The 20530-nt window shown below is 38.4% G+C and overlaps 3 protein-coding genes across 5 annotated transcripts; all 3 read left to right on the forward strand.

Annotated features, from left to right (window-relative positions):
* Positions 1 to 310: 310 nt before the first annotated feature.
* LOC148178770 (uncharacterized) lies at positions 311 to 14706 on the forward strand. The gene is made up of 7 exons (XM_088030470.1): positions 311 to 416; positions 2511 to 2739; positions 10300 to 10368; positions 10612 to 10754; positions 10803 to 10947; positions 10998 to 11197; positions 11247 to 14706. Exons 2-7 carry the CDS (start codon positions 2556 to 2558, stop codon positions 14472 to 14474), a joined length of 3969 nt encoding a protein of 1322 aa, XP_087886596.1. The 5' UTR covers positions 311 to 416; positions 2511 to 2555; the 3' UTR covers positions 14475 to 14706.
* Positions 14707 to 14921: 215 nt separating this feature from the next.
* LOC148178771 (solute carrier family 53 member 1) lies at positions 14922 to 18511 on the forward strand. Of its 3 annotated transcripts, XM_088030494.1 has the most exons (9): positions 15033 to 15217; positions 15269 to 15380; positions 15541 to 15713; positions 16032 to 16424; positions 16468 to 16729; positions 16775 to 17145; positions 17193 to 17343; positions 17390 to 17754; positions 17809 to 18511. In XM_088030494.1, the coding sequence occupies exons 3-9, from the start codon at positions 15645 to 15647 to the stop codon at positions 18205 to 18207; spliced, it is 2010 nt and encodes a 669-aa protein (XP_087886620.1). In that variant the 5' UTR covers positions 15033 to 15217; positions 15269 to 15380; positions 15541 to 15644; the 3' UTR covers positions 18208 to 18511. The 3 variants fall into 3 exon arrangements, with proteins under 3 accessions (XP_087886619.1, XP_087886618.1, XP_087886620.1); XM_088030493.1 differs by lacking the exon at positions 15033 to 15217 and adding an exon at positions 14922 to 15025 and having other exon boundaries at positions 16468 to 17145; XM_088030492.1 differs by having other exon boundaries at positions 15032 to 15217; positions 16468 to 17145.
* A 75-nt stretch (positions 18512 to 18586) lies between these two features.
* Positions 18587 to 20518, forward strand: LOC148178772 (uncharacterized). The gene is made up of 2 exons (XM_088030505.1): positions 18587 to 18777; positions 18835 to 20518. The coding sequence occupies exon 2, from the start codon at positions 18860 to 18862 to the stop codon at positions 20399 to 20401; it is 1542 nt and encodes a 513-aa protein (XP_087886631.1). The 5' UTR covers positions 18587 to 18777; positions 18835 to 18859; the 3' UTR covers positions 20402 to 20518.
* The last annotated feature ends 12 nt before the right edge of the window (positions 20519 to 20530 follow it).

Genomic DNA, 20530 nt, shown 5'->3' on the forward strand with positions numbered 1-20530 from the left:
TCTTTCGCGTGTCTCGTGAAATTTAAACGAGCGTCGTGCGTTCCCTTCTGGACGATGTTATAAAGCTCTTATGTCGATTTCCGGCTGAGATTGCCTAAAGTCACCCCCCGTTACATCGGAATGCACCCCCCGCCGCCTCTGACCATCTCCCAATCAGACAGGTTTGGGTCCCAGTCGGTCATTCAAGGTAGTAAGTTCACAGATAGCCTCAGGTGCACACAGAGAGACCAACACACACATACACCTGCCGAGTGGTCGGTGCCTCAGATGGTCGCATGTTCGTCCACCTGTCGGTTGTAAACAAAGTAGTCCGTGATAGAGTGATCGTCACATGTTTGGACTGCAATTTTCAATTGTTACGCGATGAGTGTTAGTGGATTGCGAGGGTCTAGTGGTCTTAGGGATTAACAGCGCAGGTAGTTTTTTCTATTTTTACGAAAATTATTTTAAAATGTTGAAAATAATAGTTTTTGTACTATTATAAACGAAATTAATGAATCTGTATTCTGAACTGTTGCGTAATCCAGCGCCGATCCTTATCCGGTTTTTTTCCGATGGTTTTAATTCCATCTCATGCAATTCCGAAGTGAACTGGAGTTGATCGAGAATCCATGGGTTCAATGGGCAAAGTATAAGGAAAAAGCTATGTTTACACTATTTACAGTATAAAAAGCGGCAAGTTCTGCTGACATATTTAACGGTGGAGGTTGGTCGCTTGATCGTAACCTGTGGCGTTGAAATCACCGAGGCCTTCACTTTTTATGGCCTTATAAAATAAGAGCCCACATTTTTTTAAAAACTACAGCATTCATTTAATTACTGTCCACCATGGAAAGTGAAAGAAACAAAAAAACATAGCACATCGACCATTAAAAGTGTCCTCAAAGCTGTGTAATTAAGAAATTTTTTCTTTTTCTCCGTAACCGATAGAACAAATCACCTAGTTCTCCTAGAAAACTGTTGTATTCTCTAGTAATAAAGATAATTTTATTTAATTAAGATAATGAAGGTTAAACACCACACATGTTGGAACACAAACTAATCTTGTATAATACCACTTAATGGATTTGTTCAAAAACAAGAACCAAATGAAAATAAACGCTACCGCTATTTAGCATCACCAAACTGTAATTTTCAACTTATTCTTTAACCTTGAGAAAAATTTCAAGATATTTTCCGACGCGTTGAAAGCGAAAAAATTGGATTTCTCTCTGCACAACGTGCAAATTTATTTCAGGTGAGGTAGGTTATGCCGCCCATAAAAATAAACAAGTTCCATATTTGTCTATTTTCGTAAATGCTCATAAAACATTTCTAACTTGTTATGCGTGAAAAATTAGGAAAACAATAGTAAAGTGGGTTATGCGTGAAAGAATGTCACGTTGATAAAACACTAAAACGGTGTTATCGGGGTGCAGAGTCAATGAGAAATTATTGAAACTAGTTTCATGTAAATTTTATGTTGCTTAAAATCACCAATGAGCAAACATAGGCTCATTTCTTTGCGGTGTTAATATGGTTTTGTAAACATGAACGAACTGTAAACAAAGTTTGAAGAAGTTTTATGATTATAATACAAGGTTATGTAAAGAAAATCGATTAAGTTTCTTTTAATAGGTACGGTACAAGCATGTTGGGGGGAAAATTAAATTTTGCACCTTGTCGAGTTTCTAGAAATCACAAACAGTGATGGGGTGTCCAATTAGTGCAATGAGAATAGCATTTTTAAGTGGGTACGTGTTTTGGCGCAAAAATTAAAACATTGATTACGTATCACGGAGTCATTCGAATATCTGGAATAACAATTTTAAAGCAATAATAAAAATCTAAAGTATGTCGTAAAATTTATTGCAGATAATAGGTATTGGTGCTGTTGTTTTCGCCAGTACAAATTGTGTTAAACAGTTTTAAATTTCCTCTAAATTGACCACCAACTTTATTGTTGTGTACAATAAAAATAGCGAATGAAACAAAAACAATGATAAGGTAATCAGTACCTATTTGTAAATGATAAATAAACAACAATAACATGGAGCTTACCATTGGCACTTTAAAAATTACACAATAATTCAAAGGTTAATTTAAAATAACAATAGGTATGTATGAATTTCTGTTTACATTTTACATGAGATTTAACGCCATTGAGGTGTGTAGTGCCTACCTCTTTAAAGTAGCAAGCAAAGACCAAAAAGACAATAATTTATTACGACGCCATCCAAGACTAACAACAGGACATAAATTAGCGATAAATATTTCTAACAAATCTGGCCTTGAGCCTTACAAGTCACATTTTCTAGCGATTCCGCGCGATTTTCCTTAATTCCGTAAAACAATTAGTTGTTAATTCTCACAGAAGTAAAGTTTCGTGTACTGCAATTATGTTAATTTATCCACCTCTGGGCAGTTCCACCTGACTACCCATAAAGTATTCAAACAAGAAGTCCTCCCGCGCTACGTAAACACCAATTTATTTACATTCAAAAACTAACAGCTTCCATTTTGAATTCCAGCCAAACCGCAATGAAGAACGGCCGTTAAGAACCACTACAGTGAAAATGGCACCGCATTCTCGCAATTTGTGGTTGGTGTTGGTGTTCTGTGCCGGACTGGCCCAGGCTCAAGAAAACACGTGTTACGGGCCTGGATCAATCGCGCTTTCGGTGATTTTGTCGATTATTTTCACGGCGGCAGTGTTGGTAGCCCTGGTCTATTTGTGGAGGAAATACCGGAAGCCTAAAGGTGAGTACAGTGACGGATGATTGGAATTGTAGTCCCAAAGTGGCTCTTTTTGTGAGATAACAGTGCAATTAGCGCGCAATTACCGGAATGTGAGTCAGTGGAACGGCCGCCATGAGTTCGTGTCAGTGCACCGTGACGGTTTTCCTTTACAGAATTAAATGTGTCGATTAGAAGTGTAGCTGTACATCTTTCACTTCCACTGATATTTTTTGCAAGAGAAAATTTACAATGTGGCAATGTTAGCACGGTTTTTCTGGAGTGATTAAAACCATTCCGCTGTATTAAATAAAAGTAAGAGTTTTCTCGTGGTCTGCACGCACATAGACTGGTGACTGGTTGAATCAAGAACAATTTTTTTCTTATTATTTTTCTGTGTATAATTAAATTTTCTCAACCTCTCCATTTCTTATTCAAATGATTTATTCGGTGGCAATTTACATTTTTGACGAGCGGCCACTGGCGGCAAACCTATTGTTTCAACAAAGAGAATTTATTTTTATACCTTGACACAACGAAATCTTCGTCAAAAATTGCCAATGTTCAAAAGCTTATCTAAAAAAGGACAACCCATCCCTTGAAATAATATTAATTTTTGAATAATAATTTACGAGATTTTATTTCACTTGACTTGTAAATGTGGTACAAAAATAATTTCATGGGTTAAAGTCCGCGATTCTGAACTTGAAATTGTCCATCAATAAATTTTATTATTTATGTTCACATTGTAGCCACTGAATCATGTTTTTCTTTTTGACATTTTGTAATCGAGCTGTCGGAGCTGTCAGAATCCGCAAGTAAGGTTAGAGGCAACGTCAATAAACCGGTAGTGATAAATAAATAAAAGGGTTCTGTTGGTTTTTCCAACATCGTCTTGTATAAAAATAAACTAATAGGACGCCCCTATCCTAACATTCTTCGCAGAGGAAATTGTACAAATTACATCAATTGTACCTACAAATGCAACATAAACATGCCACGTGTGTAGAAAATCCACTTTTTTGTATCAATTTAATGAGACGTTAATGAAACGACCACAAACAAACGATGCTGGTTTATCAATGAGAGAAAATTTTGAAAACATGGCAAAAATAGCGCATTTTTGAAATCTTTTCACGTATTCACTGTTTGGTGTGAAATCAGATAACACTGTTATAAAAGTGAAACCATCAACGCTAATTTCCGATAATTATAGAGGCGATGGCGGTAATATTTTTCTAGAAACAATGCGGTAACAGCGGTTTAAGAATGTGGTTTAGAAACCGCAGCTATTCTATCCATGCATATTTTCAGAAAAAGGGTATTAGGTATGGGAAACGAGCCTAAGTCGCAATGCAAAAAATGATACCAAATTATATTGGTAGAACATGGGCACATTTCCCCTATGCGTACTGAAAGCAGGCCACTTTCGAGATTGTTGACTTTTTGTTTTATTGTTATGCGATAATAACGAGGTAGGCAAACACCCATGGGTAATATTTATCCAACATTACGCCATTCATTCGGCTATAATGGTAAATTTACAACCGACGATCTATCCCATCGCATACTTCTTGTATGACCCTAAATTCAAGAGCTCTTCGCTATGCTAATCGCGCTTAAACCCGTTCCCTCTGTATAAAAATCTTGCAACAGCTTTTGGAAATATGTATGTCACATCTTGGGCAATAACGGACGATGGACGACGCGGACCCATGAAATGCTTAATTGCTGATAATGTGCGCGATTCATTAGTGTCAACGGACGGATTTGAATTGGAAATGATCGGTTGCGTAAGAATTTGAGAAGAATCGATTCGTGGAATTGCCGTCCTACAATTTATGTAAAAAACGAACGTAGGAAGAGTTAAGTTAGTCATCGTTAACAAATAGGTGCTGAGGAAGTGCCGGGCCCAGAGGTGTGCAAATGTGTGGTTTGATGACATTTTCTTGAGGTCGGAACAGGTTGGGAATTCTACTTCTGGGCGGGGAACGTCTTCATAATGTCATGGAAATTTTTAGTCTGCAGAGAACATGTTCTTATTTTTAGAAAACTTCTTTTGGTGAAATCTTCTGTGGCAGTGCATGCATACACACACCAACTATAACACCTTCTTTATTCTGCTTTAATGTTGCTTCACAGTTTTCCATGGAAATTTTCACGTGTGGGCACCAGCATTATAATTTATGATATACAAAAACATTATTTTGCATTGGCAAGTAATTTTAATTTTTAGCAAAAACGTATTTTCTTTCTATTCTCAAATAAAAATGTAGTAATCAGCGGAAAATATGTATTTTACTTTCCTACTGCTTGGATTTTTTTGGTCTTTTTTAACTCATCTGAAGCTTTGGAACCCATGAATGCTTCATATTCTTTTTGTTTTTGCTGTCTTTTTGTACAACTTCGATGTTTGGAGTCCAAACTCTTGTGAACTTAAAACTTTTCAGGTGCTCTTCGGGTAATTTTTATCATGCACATCTTTCAAACGTTTCCTTTCTGAAACCGAATTTGTTATCATTTTCTGATTATTATTTTCCCGAGACTCTTTTGTTAATCCGATTCAATTTTTTAGATTGCTTATATTCCTCAGATTTCTTATATTCACTTTTCTCGGTGCTGTAAGCTATAAACCCTTTAGACCTTTTGGATGATTACTTATCTTTTCTAGATTCATTAGACTCTTTTATCTAGCCCTTAATTTCTTGGATTTTTAGATTTTTCATATTTTACTTTTGCAATGATTCATCAGTTTTTCTTCTACTTTAGAGAGTTAATAGTTTTTAACGCCCATGTTATGAAGTTATCTAATCTTTTGCTAACGTAAATCTGAAAATCTAAAAATGAAGGCAATAGGTCTGTGCAATATCCGTAAATGCAAAATAATATAATAATTTTAGTAAGTCTCTGTTCCGTTAAAGTTAGGTAGGTTATGTTCACAAATAAAAAACAAAGACTGCATAAGTTAACGCATATTATGCATTTTTCATGAAATCCGCTCTCTAATCATAACACCACATCCGGAATACAAAAGAGCCTAAATTACGCCGCCACAGATCTCTTATGCTCGGCAAACTGAAATTCCATGTCATTCTCATCAATTAAAGATGATAATTTTCTAACGGTCGATCTTCGTGCGAACATTTCTCTCTTTCTCATGTGTCCATGTCTGAACCTCCTTAAAAATTATATAATGGTGGTGAGATCAGCGTGTGCCTTTCACAGAGCCATTCTTAGTCTAATCACGCGACTCTGGAATAAAGACACGCTTTGAATGCATCTAACCGACACAAACATGGCCAGTAAAAGCGGTAGCCATATTTTAAGTATCTCCGGTATTCCTGGGTATTCAAGCCTGCCATAACAAATGTACCACCCTTCGCATAACAATTATTAAAAACGTTCCGAAGTTGGCGCGAAGAATGCATCAGACGTTGGAATATTTATTGCTAACTGTGATACAGATGCCACTGTTATAAATTATGGACGAGGTGTTCTTTTGGCGTGGAAGACGTGCTTTGGGGATCATAACCCAGAATTTTTGTAATTGGTATAGTGTGAATAACCGAGCGTATTTGGGAGTAGCTGTTAACTTTCTTATCGGTAATTACATAGCGACTATGGTTTTGAGTTTTAATGCGTTATTGCGAAACGTGGACGGAAGCAGCATTTATCACTACTTGTGAGTCTTCCGAGCCGGCTCATCCATAATAATTAAGTCGTTGAAAGTTATGCTGAGCATTCCCTGATTTATAAGCCAACTAAAGAATTTCACCTTCAGCAGTGGGAAGATTTCGCGCTTATTGTTAGCTTTGATAAATTGCTTGTTTCTTCAAGAAGCTGAGATAAAATGTAGGGGAAATGTTCCTACAACATTCCTTCAAACAAATTTATGACAGCTGCTGGCAACAAATTTGGTGGATGCGCCAGGATTTTTTATTTTTAACATTTGAATTTGCGACAATTCCTAATCAATTGCGACACAACTGCTCTTCTGAATATTAATTATTGTGGATTAATTATACCAACTTCCACAAATAGCTTCCTGTTCCGTTACGCCTTCCGTTTCGTCCATCCCGTTACGTCACGCGCAAATTAGACCTAATCCACACAAGGTCACAAACAATTCGAAGGCTGCCAACATAATTATTAGCCGATGGATACAATAAAAAAATAACCGCAAGCAAAGGTGAATGAACAATATTTCACAAATCGAAGCGATTTTATTTCGTAACCCCACGCTTACGTTGCACCATTTTTTCTTCATGAAATCAATTGTTTTGTTACATAACGTAACATATACATTTCTTACACGAAATAATGGCAATTAAAATCAATTCCGTAGGCTAATCATGTGTTACTTTTTCACTTTCGTATAATCATTGTGAATAATTGACAGGTCCGACCTTGAGACGCAAGGTGGCGCAACCTGTAAAAGTGTACCCACATAAAATTTTTTGAAATTTTTTATCAGTACTTCTTTTATGTAATTATAGACAAGTGGGCGACTTTTTAATCATTCTCACCATTTACCTGGAAGCGAATTGTCTTTAAAGTTACGCCGCTGTCTCGCCTCCTTCTTGAATATAAATTAAAGAGGATGATAATAGAGTCGAGCCATAGTCAAAAAAACGCATTTCCATGCTGGACGCAAGCTACTGGAGGAATGTTGGAGGCAACGGAAGAAAGAGAGGTAGAGACGGACAATGATTATGTAAAATTTAAAAAATAAATTATGATTGTTTCAATTTGTTATTGATGAAACTGTGATGACAGGATGTTGCAAGCTTTCGTGAATTAGTCTTCCCACTAATATCTAAAAAAGAGTGTTAAGCAATGATTTAGCGGAATATTACTAATAAGGTGAAAAAAGAGTTTTTGCAAAGGAGGAGAAAAGGTCACATTGTCGCTCCAAAATAGTTAAAGTGTTCTTCAACGGTAGTTTTCCTGGCGCTTTCTTCGGTCTTCTTCTCGTTTACTTTTTGCAGGAACAACTGCGTTCATCATGTAATTAGGACTCTCTTGTACAATTCCATTAGCGTCTCTTGAGCTCAAGAACTTATCTTATTTTTCTTTTTGCTGAATATCCTATATGTCATAAAAGACTAAAAGGCAATGATTTTTAAAATCTAGCAGGAACTTGTGGATCTAGAAATTTAGAATCATACATAAATATTAAACATAGAAAGATATTAGATAGTATCTGAAAATGTCTACTATAGAAAATTTGGAGTATTTAGAAGGATCCAAAATCCAAAGCATTAAGAAATATACTGGAGGATCTACCAAATTGAGAAAACCTCTGAATAAAGTTATCAGCAACAAAAAGCTTCCTGATCTAACTCTGGTCAAACAAATTAACCTCATCATGCCTTCAGCTAAAATAGAATAAAATTATGAATTCCCAGCTTTTACAACGATGACTTCCGAAGGTTAAATGTTCAAATCGTGCACGACGTGTCCCAAAGAGATAATTACTTTTTTGTATCTATTGTGAAAAAACGTCAAGTCGTTAAACCTCTGAATGAGCTGATGACTAAAAACTTTTACTACCACAGTTTTGTTTCCTCGTTTGGTTTTGTCAAGTTTCTGAAAGGAACTCAATTTTCTAAGGTCAAACTTATTTGGTTTCATCTCTGATGAATAGGCCCTTAAACTCTAATTTTATATTTTTCTATCCCAAAAGCATCAACATAAATAATAAAAGATCATAAATAAAGTATTGTATCTGCAGAATTGCTGTAGAGTGATATGTTTGACATTTACTAGAGGGATTATCATTTATATTGCCAATTTGTGCATGCTATGGCAGAAATAAGTGCTTATATAGCATCGCATAATAGACTCCTCTTCAGTAGTTAATTTTGTGCACTTTGTGGTGCTTTATAACTATCTTTGGCAATAACTCATTGTCTATTACGTAGAATTTTTATAATTTTCGACAACACCTGTGCACTTAAAAGCTGTATCTTGAACTTCATTATGAAGGATTATTACTAGACATGAATTAACTGTGAAGCAGTAAAAGGAGCTAGTGGAATGTTGCGGTTTCGCTAAAGCTATATTACCACCCATTAAGATGTAATATTGAAATTATGAACTAGATTGAGCGTCGTGTGGTTGCTTTGAAAGGAAATCTGTAGGTTTTGACGACTTCGGGTCCAGCGAGAGCGCTTATTTTCAAGTGTGTGAATATGAATCTCCAACCGCTTGGAAAATGTCAGTTCCGTTTGGTCACCCGTCGAATTTCTCAGCAAGGTGTGTCAGCCGACCCATTCCTCCATTCATTTAATTAAATCACCTCAAGGTCTTCGCGAATATTTCCAGCTAGCTGTAAAGCAGCCATTGCCGATTGTTTATGTATCGAACGTGCCCAACCACATAATCTCCCTGCTAATTCCAGCATTCCATCTATCTCTTGTCGATTTTCCAACAGCCGATTAACCAATCGTTCATGCAGAATGCATCGCCGATCATTATCATTAATAGTCGATGATGCAATATCAATGACAGTGGCGTGCCGGAACGTTTTGGTTCTTCAGAGCGGCACGACCGCTCCAGGACCTTTTGCAAAAAGACTTCTAACGACGCTAATAACACATTGCACGAGATGATTCAGTGGTGTGTTATTAAGAGATCCCGGGAGCCTAACATGTTTTATGCGACTGCTAATGGGATTTTCAGATTGGATTGATTAAATGCGATTGTATGGAGAACGGAGGCTCCTAAGGCGATCGCTGTGATTATAAGCCGCTTTTTGTGGCTGGGAACGAGGAGCCATAACAGCAAAATTATCGTTATTGTCTAAGTGCTTTCTTCGGCGCTAATTATTCGATATTTCATTGCAGTCGGATAATTTAATTGCCGCTCTTAATAGCAGAAACACGTAAATGCTCAAGGGCATGCATTACACAAGAGTTGAAACCATTGTTCATTGCAAGGGATTATTACGGCGTATCTTCCAACCGGTCGAATTACCATGCCTTATGAAAAAATACGTGTTTGTTGCCGGTCGTCGATCAAGTCGGCCTATATTGTCGAGGACCGGCCAACAAGACCAAAGTTGTATACCTCCTGAGGCAATTAACATTCCATGTAAACAAGAACGATCGTGGGCGCTCTCTCAGACTTACTGGCCAAGACTGAATATGCATGGAAAAATTCTACACGTTCTTACGGAAAACGCAAGAAACGAAAGCAAAATCAAACTAATTACTACAGAAAGTTAGCCTCTGAAGAGGAACTTCGTGATACGCCAAAGCAGAAACGTCTTGTATTCAACATTTTATCACCTCGAATCACCCTTTTAATTATCGACCACTACCACCAAGTCAGTTTCAGTTAACAAAGTTCGTAAACCCACAAGAACGGTGTTGATGACATCGAAGGTAAACTCAGCGGTAGTCCGAGGAATGAGCCATGAAAAAATAATCGCCTTCACTTCGTTCATATTTATCGAACAATCCATTCTACTTACATTAAATTCCAGAGAGCAACTCTTAGTTCCTACCAACATCTCCAACCTTTTTTACTTTTTACTTCAAATGGTCAATCTGTTTAAAACCATTTTTTTCATTTTTTCAGAGCTCATCCTCGAAACCGACCCAGAAAAAGGAAAATCCGAATTCGCCTTTGACAATCCAGGCTTCAAAGGTAAGTGTTAATCACGCTAACAACTTAAAATGACTCCCATCACTCACCGCGAGTGTTTTGATTGTTTGCTCCTATAAAAAGTCTCTGATGTGTTTTGTTTACTAACACCGCCATCAATTTGCATTTCTACGACTGATTCACCTGTGGAATGTACGAAGAATTGCTGACCTTGCAGTGGACGAAGGACTGCGCTGTTTATTTCGCTTTTATACTTATAATTAGATCATTTGCATTCTTTCACAGATCCTGGTTTTACTCCCATCACTAAATCCTCAGAGAAAGATAAGTTTGAGGGAAATAAAGCGAGATGGACCCAATGGTCGCCGCTTACAGCGCTTACCACGAAGTCGGAAAAGAAGAAGACTTTGGACGACAGTGCCATAGACGTAAGATTAAGATACACCATCGATTTTCTTTCTAAAGAACTGTTATAGGGAAATTCCGTCAAAGTGGTGGCTTTAAGAAGCCACGATTTTACTGGATTAGGTTTCAACATTTGCGGGAACATGAAAGAGGGGATCTACATCAAAGATGTCTTGCATCGGGGTCCTGCCTCTGAGTCTGGAAAACTAAACTCCGGTAACTAACTACCACTACATCTTAGACAAAGCTGATGGAACTTCTTTCAGGTGATCGAATCAACAGCGTCACCATAAGTTTCGAACACATGGTCTACGAAGACGCTTTAACCATCTTGAGTTATGCTAGTCCTTATGAAGTCATCATTGAAGCACGTGGAGGAAAAATAATTCATCAAACTACCAGTGGACAAGGAGCGCAACCCAGTCACCCCATTTATAGAAGCTCTTCTTGTACAGACCTTTTCCAAGTACGTTACCTCCTCAAATTTACAGTCAACATGAAATTTAATTTTGTAGGTTGGCAGCAACTCGAAACGACGTCTTTTTAGTCCCGATGACCACACCGGTTCTGTCAGTTCCAATTACTCCAGTTTACAGAAAACGAGAAGTAACATGACTACTTTGGAACGTAAAGAGTCAGGATCTCCTCGAACAGTTCAAACACGACCCAAAAAAATACCGAAAGCACAAATGTCGCCAGAGCAATTAAAGATGCAGCTCGAACAAAAAATACTCGCTGATCATCAAAACAATTTGAAAAACAAAAACGAGAAACCGGCTAAAGTGGAAGCAGAGGTTCAAAAGACCGAGAATAAGCTACAGAAGTTTGGAATTAGAGTTTTACCTCCGGAGAAGAGTCCCAAGAGCGCGGAGTTGTCCCAGAATGACAATAACATTAATCTGGAAAGACAACCCGTTGGCATTGATGAGGTTGACGATATGAAACCTCAAGTGAAGAAGAGAGAACGGAAAGTTAGTAAAGAGAAAACCGAGGAGACTTTTGCAAGAGACCACGTCTTGAATGGTTCCGGGATCAAAAGAGATGCCAATGGAATTCCTCAAGAGATTCCTAATTATATGATGAATGCGGCTGTTGCTGCGAGAAGCAACAGAAAAGGATCTGATGATAAAGAAAAAATAAAAGAAGAAGAACTCGATAAAACACCGAAGAAAACAAAAGGAAAGGCACCAGCTCCTCCGGAAGAAAAGTTAAAAGAAGCAGACAAGGCACTGAAGAGTAGCCTGGATGAAATTCAAGCTGTTACCGACGACTTCGACGACGTCCTTCCTAAGGCAAGCACCACGAGTTTGGAGGAAGAAATCGAAGTCGAACTACGATCCAAAAATAATGTTAAAGAATACAATTCGGATTCTGACCTAGAAACGGACAACCAATCTTCAGTCAATACCATCGAACTCAATTCGAGCGACATCACAATACACCACGCTGAAGACAACGAAGATCTTCAAAACCGGCGAACGGCTAGTACCGGAGACTTAACAAAGATTCAAAGAACACGAAAATCCAGTAGTGGGACTCTTGAGCGTGCTCAAAGTTTGGACATCACAGATACAAGCATACCCACTTTAACCAAAAAACGAAAAGGTGGAAGGATTGAAGACGACATGGGCTCCCAGGAAGATATCTTTGGAAAAGTGATGATGAGCAAAGAGCCACGGTTATCCTTGATTCTTGACGGTTTGAACACCTTTCAGAGAAACCGTCTGAAGAAATCAACAGAGTGGGGAAACCTTGAAGATGCCATTTTGAAGCTCAACCAAGAAGACGAAAGTTGTTCTAACTCCAATCAAAACGTCTCTGTTGAGAACATCAAGTTTGACATTGAAGAAAAGAAAGAAGAGTTTGATGCATTGGTAAACAAAATCAACGAAATCAAGAGAGAATCGATGGAATTATCCGAACCTATCAGAGAAGAAATTGCTCCGCCCGTGAAACCCGAGAAGAAAGTCAAAAACCAAATTTGGCCAACATTTGACCCAGAAAGTGGAAGTAAACCAAACGGAAATGCCATATCATCTTTAAACGAACCCCTCGACGATAATCCAAGACTTTTAGCAGCAGAAAAGCGACAAAGAAAACCACCTATGTTGGAGACCGTTGAAGCTACTCTGCCTCCAGAAACAGTGGAGGTGGAAAAGATAATCACCAAACCTGCTTTTCCGGAAAAGAAAGATTTTTTATTGTCTTCTCCTAAAAAAACAAATTCCCAAGTACTGGAAAAAGAAGACAGCAGTAAACCTGATGATGCTCTTGCGAACAAAAGTAACGAAACCAAGCAAACGACCAATCTCCCCGGGGATGTAACTTACTTGAATCTTATAGATTCGACGAGAAATTTTATTTTCACCGAGAAAATTGCTTCTAGGCACGATGAAAATGACTATGGATATCTTATCAAAGATGACACTAACATTTCTGACGACATCAAAGTGTCGAGGCATTCTTTGGGCAGTTTAGAACGTCCAAAATCGGACGATGCCAAGATGAATGTCAGTAACGTAACTATTAACAATCTTCATACACAAAATGAAGAAGAGTTTCGCAGTTTAGAAGCACCAAGTAGTATAAGATCTGAAGATATCAGTGAGTTGTATACAACCGCTCTGGATAGCACTATCAAACCCGACCAAAATGATACTTCTATGGTCACGATTAGCACTCCAGATATCATCAAGAACGTCACGTTAACTGAAGCCATCAATAAGTTGAACAATGACGTGATGGTCCATGGACCTTCTTCTCTAACTTTAGAGATTCCCAGTGACCCAGAGCCGCAGAGAACAGATAACAAGTTTTCAGTAGACGTAGTGGATATTTCACGGAGCGTACAACTGGAAAGTTCTTCTCCAAGTGAAGCAACAAAGAGCTTGGATGCCCCCAACAACTCTTCTTTAACTTACATCACTGAAATCCAAGTCATCACGCCCAACTCTTCCAACAGCACCAGCAACATCTCCGAAATTGAGATAGTTCCGAATGTTAACAGTAACGGAAGAAATCTTGACAACGAATTCGAAGACTACGTCCGCAATTTTGAAACCAACGTGAAAAGCTTTGAATCCAACATTCAAAAATTTGAAAATCGTAGCTCTCCCCCAAAATCCGAACTCAAAAGTATTATTATAACCGACAACGACGCTGAAAAGGAACTCCACAAAATCCAGGAGATCGCCGAAGAACAACTAAAGAAACTCCCCGAGATGCGCTTCACGACCTCCAGCTACGAATCCCCAAAAACCCCCGAAAAGCGTCAATCTCAAATCGAACTCCTTCGCTCCAACTTTGAAAAAACTCCTCCCAAACCTCCAAAAAATGAAACCACGCCCAAATCCCGTATTCCTATTGCTACAAACGCCAAAACCCCGCCTACTTCTCCAGAAAGGCGGGACTCGCGAAATCTCGATATGGACAACGATAAAGATATCATGGAGTTGATGTCATCAACTGTACATTCTACTCCAATGGTGTCACAATCTAAATACCAAATTAAACCCAGTAAGAATGTGACGGTTACGTCGATCCGTAGCTCAAAAATACCATCAGGACTTCCAGTTTTAAGTGGCAGCAGACCATCGATCCCGCCCAGAAAACATGACGATGATCACGTGGTACAAGTATCGACCAATGGAGGAATGGAAAGTAGTTTTAAGCAATGGGTGTTCAATCCCACGGACCATGCGGTGACGAATATTGTGGTGTCGGAGAGTAAGCAACAGAAATGACGAAAATGTGCAATTGTGAGGAATGAAGGCTCAATTACAGAAACGTGAATATTTATACAGAAATAGAGATGTATATATTTGTAAAAGTGTGGAAATGTGAACGTATGTATTTTGCTATAATTTTAGCTATGACTTGTTGGTTTTTGTAATTTTAATTGAGGGTGACTTATATTAATAAAAAAGTAACTGTTTTCTAACAAAAGATATATGCAATAAAATTAAAATATGATAATTATATTTTTATTCTACACGCCCCAAAGGATAACGTGTTTGCACGAAAGAGCAAAGATCTTTTATGAGAAATTAAAATGATACGCCACTGTCTACGGGTGTATAATGGGTTGCCTGTCTTCGAATCATTAACTAAATATAATAATCATGTGATTGTTATGGCGCCGGATTCAAATGTAATAAACAAATTAAAATGGAAAAAATGTTTTCTTAGCACATGCAAATGTCTCATTAAATATTTAGAAAGACTGTTAACATGCTCAATTATAACCGTTCATAAATTTCTTTTACAACGTTGTAAAAGTTTGAACAAGGCAATGGTAAATGTTTAAACAATAATGCACCGGTAATACACCCGGAATCAAGATCATTACTTGTTGAAATTGTATTCAGTCAAAATTAACTCGAAGTGATAATTACTCAACTTATCGCGTTTTTATGTTGGTGTCATATTAACAGAAAAATTACCACTATAAGTGGATATAATCATGTATCAATAACTTTTGTAATTTGTAAGCTCTCGAAATTAGTTGTTAACCGCATTATCAGTTCCTTAATTTCAGGGAAATTACTCATCTGAAAAATTCCTGAACTTTGAGGTTATGTGTTACTCTTCGTCCAACAATCTCGGCTCGGACATGGGCTCGAAATATCAGTTGCATTAATTTTCTGCATGTAAGATAATGATCATTTTAATTGATAATTAATTGTCTTATCTCAGAGAAGTCCACTTTATGTGGAATTTATTTACAAGCGCTCTCACATAAAAGAAACTTTGTGTGCTTAGCAGAGCTAATTCTAATGTGATAAATAACTTTAATTGTTTGCTTTTTAGCCCCGTATTTAATGAAAGGTTCAATAAATAATATAAAACCAACTGTGAACAGTAATTAGGCAGTCAGTTTGCAAGACGTCGTCTCACCATTAAATGCACGAAATATGAAATTTGCAGAACATCTCACAGCTCACATTACTCCAGAATGGAGGAAACAGTACATAAATTACGAGGTGAGTTAGAAATTTAGTTTTTTAAACGCGAAGATCAAACTAGAGAGAACTAGGGATCAAATGTTGGATTGCGCAATGCGCCGTACACCTTGGCTCGAGTTGGCAAAATTCCATCAAGAATCTAGCCTAGATCTCAAAACTAAACAAATAGCTCAATTAAATTTAGAAATCAATTAAATAAATACTTGAAATTGAGGTTATAAGGAATACGCCACCTGGCGGGGGTGCACCAAAAAAACACCCAATGCGCCAAATTTAAGATTTTTTTTTTCAAATCGGTCACTGCATTAAACCAAATAATAGGAATTTTTAATTTAGGAAATGAAAGCCATGCTCTATATGGCCGTGGAAGAAGCCCCTTCCGCAGAGAGCGTGGAGCCCGAGGTCGTAAGGCGCCACTTCGCCAACTTCGACGAGCAGTTTTTCCACTACTGTGATAAAGAGCTAAAGAAAATCAACACTTTTTATTCAGAAAAATTCGCAGAAGCTACCCGAAAATATGCCAATTTAAACAGCGAATTGAAGACTTCTCTAGATCAAATCAGACAGGGGAAAAGAAGAGACATGGAAAGCAAGCGTCATATTCCCGCGCGCAAGCTACAAGAATTAAAACTTGCGTTCAGTGAATTCTACCTCAGTTTAATTCTTTTGCAAAATTACCAAACTTTGAACCACACTGGTTTTAGGAAGATCCTCAAAAAACACGACAAGGTTTGTGGGTTTGACGGTGTCATTGTTACTTTAAGAGTTTTAGTTGTTAGCTACCGACTTGGGGGCGAAATGGCGGCAAGAACATGTAGAAACCTCTCATTTTTACATCAACAAAGACATCGATAAGATTATAACCGACACAGAGAATATGGTGACGAACGAACTGGAAGGGGGTGATCGCCAGAAAGCTATGAAACGCTTGAGGGTACCCCCTTTGGGTGAACAACAGTCTCCATGGACCACCTTTAAAGTAGGGCTCTTCTCGGGGTCTTTTATTGTTTTACTAATCGCAGTAGTCCTCTCAGGTATACTCCCAAAGACTTTAAACTTCGCTCATTATATTTTTTTAGCCATATTCCACGATGAAAATAACGAAAATCTTCGAATCGCGTTTCGTTTATACAGGGGGCCACTACTTATAGTTGAGTTTCTGTTTTTGATCGGAATTAACGTCTATGGTTGGAGATCTTCGGGTGTTAATCACGTACTTATTTTTGAACTTGACCCCAGAAACCACTTGTCTGAGCAACACTTAATTGAATTGGCGGCGATTTTTGGAGTCGTTTGGGCACTGAGTTTGCTCAGCTTTTTATATAGTGCAAGTTTGAGTATACCGCCTTATGTAAATCCTCTCGCCTTGACGCTGATTATGGTTCTATTTCTTGCAAATCCGCTCAAAGTGTTTCGACACGACGCTAGATTCTGGTTCCTCAGGATTTGTGTAAGACATTGAATACTTCTGTTGTAAATTCTACATTATTTTTATAGGGCCGGATGTTTGGGGCTCCTTTCTTCCATGTTGGCTTTGCCGATTTCTGGCTGGCTGACCAACTCAACAGCTTTGCTAATGCTCTTTTAGATTTCCAATTTTTGACTTGTTTTTACTACACCCATGGCAACAACTGGGTGGAAGCTGGAGGTAATGTCCATAATTAATTTTTTTGTGTTTTTATTTTGGTTTGCAGAGACTGCGGAGTGTATGGAAAAGAACTTCATTGTCCGTCCCATTGTGAACTGCATCCCTGCATGGATACGTCTAGCTCAGTGCCTTCGTCGTTACTACGACACCAAAGAAGCCTTTCCTCACTTGGTAAACGCTGGGAAATACTCTACAACATTCTTTGTCGTAATTTTTTCTACTCTTCGTTCATACTACAAAAGTAGCTACGAAAGTCAAACCGAAAATCCGTTCTTCTTTCTGTTTATCATCGCTTCCATTGTAAGTTCGTGCTATGCCTACACATGGGATATTAAAATGGATTGGGGGCTTTTCGACAAAGCGGCGGGAGAAAATAAGTTTCTACGCGAGGAAATCGTCTATTCCTCCACGGTGGGTATTTGTTCGTTTGCTTCCTTGCTCTATTTCTGTTTATATTTTTTTTAGTTTTTCTACTACTTTGCCATTATCGAGGATTTCGTCCTTCGTTTCGCATGGGCTGTGTCTTTGTACTTAACCGAAAATGGGTACGTTAGTGGAGATATGATGACGTCTATTTTGTCACCTTTGGAAGTCTTCCGAAGATTCGTTTGGAATTTCTTTCGATTAGAAAACGAACATTTGAATAACTGCGGTAAATTCAGAGCGGTTCGAGATATTTCTGTTGCTCCGATTGATTCCTCGGATCAGATACAGATTATAAGAATGATGGATGAAGACGATGGAGTGTTCAACAGGGGAAAACAGAAGAAACTGGGAAAGAAGAAGGAGGAAAAGAAACCGCTGCTTCTTGAAGAGTCAATTGCCAATTTCAAGTCGATACCGTTGTCGACGATGCAAGTCTAAAATTAATATTCGTACTTTACTTATTTATTTCGGCTTTCGTACGAGAAAGGTAGTATTACTTTTGAAAATCATTCCTTTGTGATTTACTACGTTATGTTAGAATCATAGGACCAAGGATAATAAGGAATTTTTGTTTACGTTTAAAAACTAGCTCAATTATTCTGATCTTATATTTTTTAAACTAGTGAAAATATTATTTTAAACACCAATTGCATCCTTGGAACTCATTTAAGAAACAAATGCCTTATTAAGTGATAATTATACACATATTGTACTTTAAATAAACTTTATTTTCATTTTAGAAGTTGAAATTTGTTTTCAAAAATTGCGTAATGTTGGTTGCCTACCGTCAAAAGGTTAGTAACATTTGCCCAACAGTCCCGTAAATGTCAATGACAGTGACAGTTTTGACATTTATTTAGGTTATATCAGTTGTAACAAATTGTCGTAATTATCCGTCCATTGCCGTAAAAACCACGGCTTTCCACATGAAAATCTCACAATGAGTTCTCCTGTATCTGCTAGTGTTCAATGTGACTTCACCACAACCAAAACAAGTTCCAGATGAAGGTTGCATATTGTCACTTCTAGCTACAAATAACCACTCCTAATGTTGTTTTCTTGTAGGTTTTGTAACCGAATTCCGCTGGTTATGAACCAGCAACTGATGAAGCGACTTTCCCCCCAACCTGGGGGTTGCCCATTGGTGCACCTGGGTCATACTTCTTCCGACGAAACTGCCGTTTACCCATCAGATGACCGCAACTGTAGCTTCCATCAAAGTGACAGCTTCAATGGTAACCAATATTATCATCAACCACACACTCAGTATCTACAAGAAGATCAAACCAAAAGGAACAACTCATTTGATTTGTCACCTTTATCATTGGGAAGTGGTTATTGGGGTTATGGCGAGCCCCCAAAACAGTATTACAGGTCGCCCTCGAATTACTTGCTCGACAATTTTACAAAACTTGGCAAATCCAGTCCAAGTCTAGATCAAGGGTACCACACTTTAGCTTTTGCAGCCCCTGAAGGCAATGCCTTCAAAGGCAAGAAGCACCAGAACAAGAACAACTCGTTCGACCGCTTGAGTGACGAAGTTATCGTAAAAATTTTTTCATTTTTATCAAGCATAGATCTGAGCGTTTGTGCCACTGTTTGTCGCAGATTTAATGTTCTCGCGTGGGTCCCTTCGCTTTGGCGAGTAGTCCGACTCGAAGGCGATCATGTGCGAGGCGACCGTGCAATACGAGGAATTTTGCGAAGACTATGTGACCAAGCCGACGCGTGTCCCAGCGTGGAACGGATCCACGTTACTTATGGTGCTAAACTTTCTGATAAAAGTATCCTAATGCTCGCACGTCGTTGCCCGGAACTCACCCATTTGCAGCTCCAGGGCTGCACCGCCATCACCAATAACGCTCTCTTTGAACTCGCTTCCCGTTGCACCAACTTGCAGCATCTCGATGTCACAGGCTGCGTTAAAATCTCCTGTATCAGCATAAACCCAGGATTGGACCCATCGCGTCGATTGCAACTTCAGTATTTGGATTTGACCGATTGTGCCGGCCTGCAGGACAGTGGATTACGCATAATTGTCCACAACTGCCCCCAAATCACTCATTTATATCTCCGCCGTTGTGTCCAAATCACAGACGCTGGGTTGAAGTTCGTCCCGAGTTTCTGCACGGATTTAAAGGAATTGAGCGTCAGTGACTGCGTGGATATAACAGATTTTGGGTTGTATGAACTGGGAAAGTTGGGGCCAGTTTTGCGTTACTTATCGGTGGCAAAGTGTCATCGGGTCAGCGATGCGGGGTTAAAAGTCATCGCTAGAAGGTGCTACAAGTTGCGGTATTTGAATGCAAGAGGTTGCGAGGCTGTTTCTGATGACGCCATCATCTTCTTGGCAAGATCTTGTACGAGATTGTGTGCATTGGATATAGGAAAGTGTGATGTAAGTGATGCTGGATTGAGAGCGCTCGCGGAAAGTTGTCCCAATTTGAAGAAGTTGAGTGTGAGGAGTTGCGATCTCGTGACCGACAGAGGGGTGCAATGTGTGGCGTATTATTGTAGAGGACTGCAGCAACTGAATATTCAAGATTGCCAGATTACGTTGGAGGGGTACAGAGCGGTAAAGAAATATTGCAAGAGATGTGTTATTGAACACACCAATCCCGGGTTCTTTTAATCGGCCATTTTATGCGATTTACTATTTTTGTACTTTTATACTGAGAAATTGTTAACTATTTATTTTTGTATATTTGTATATGCTAAGAGTATTTTTATAAATTTTTTATTCTACTAATTTGGCGTTTCA

Source organism: Gnatocerus cornutus, chromosome 2 (genome assembly GCF_029298725.1).
Source record: "Gnatocerus cornutus isolate USDA-ARS CGAHR chromosome 2, icGnaCorn1.1, whole genome shotgun sequence".
NCBI classification, from domain to species: Eukaryota; Metazoa; Arthropoda; class Insecta; order Coleoptera; family Tenebrionidae; genus Gnatocerus; species Gnatocerus cornutus.

Coding starts and splice junctions, on each gene's coding strand:
- LOC148178770 (XM_088030470.1), top strand. CDS start 2,556: ATGGCACCGCATTCTCGCAATTTGTGGTTGGTGTTGGTGTTCTGTGCC. Junction 10,948..10,997: donor GTCTGGAAAACTAAACTCCG/GTAACTAACTAC, acceptor AACTTCTTTCAG/GTGATCGAATCAACAGCGTC. Junction 11,198..11,246: donor CTTGTACAGACCTTTTCCAA/GTACGTTACCTC, acceptor TTAATTTTGTAG/GTTGGCAGCAACTCGAAACG.
- LOC148178771 (XM_088030493.1), top strand. CDS start 15,645: ATGAAATTTGCAGAACATCTCACAGCTCACATTACTCCAGAATGGAGG. Junction 16,425..16,467: donor TCCTCAAAAAACACGACAAG/GTTTGTGGGTTT, acceptor TAAGAGTTTTAG/TTGTTAGCTACCGACTTGGG. Junction 17,755..17,808: donor AAATCGTCTATTCCTCCACG/GTGGGTATTTGT, acceptor TATTTTTTTTAG/TTTTTCTACTACTTTGCCAT.
- LOC148178772 (XM_088030505.1), top strand. CDS start 18,860: ATGAACCAGCAACTGATGAAGCGACTTTCCCCCCAACCTGGGGGTTGC.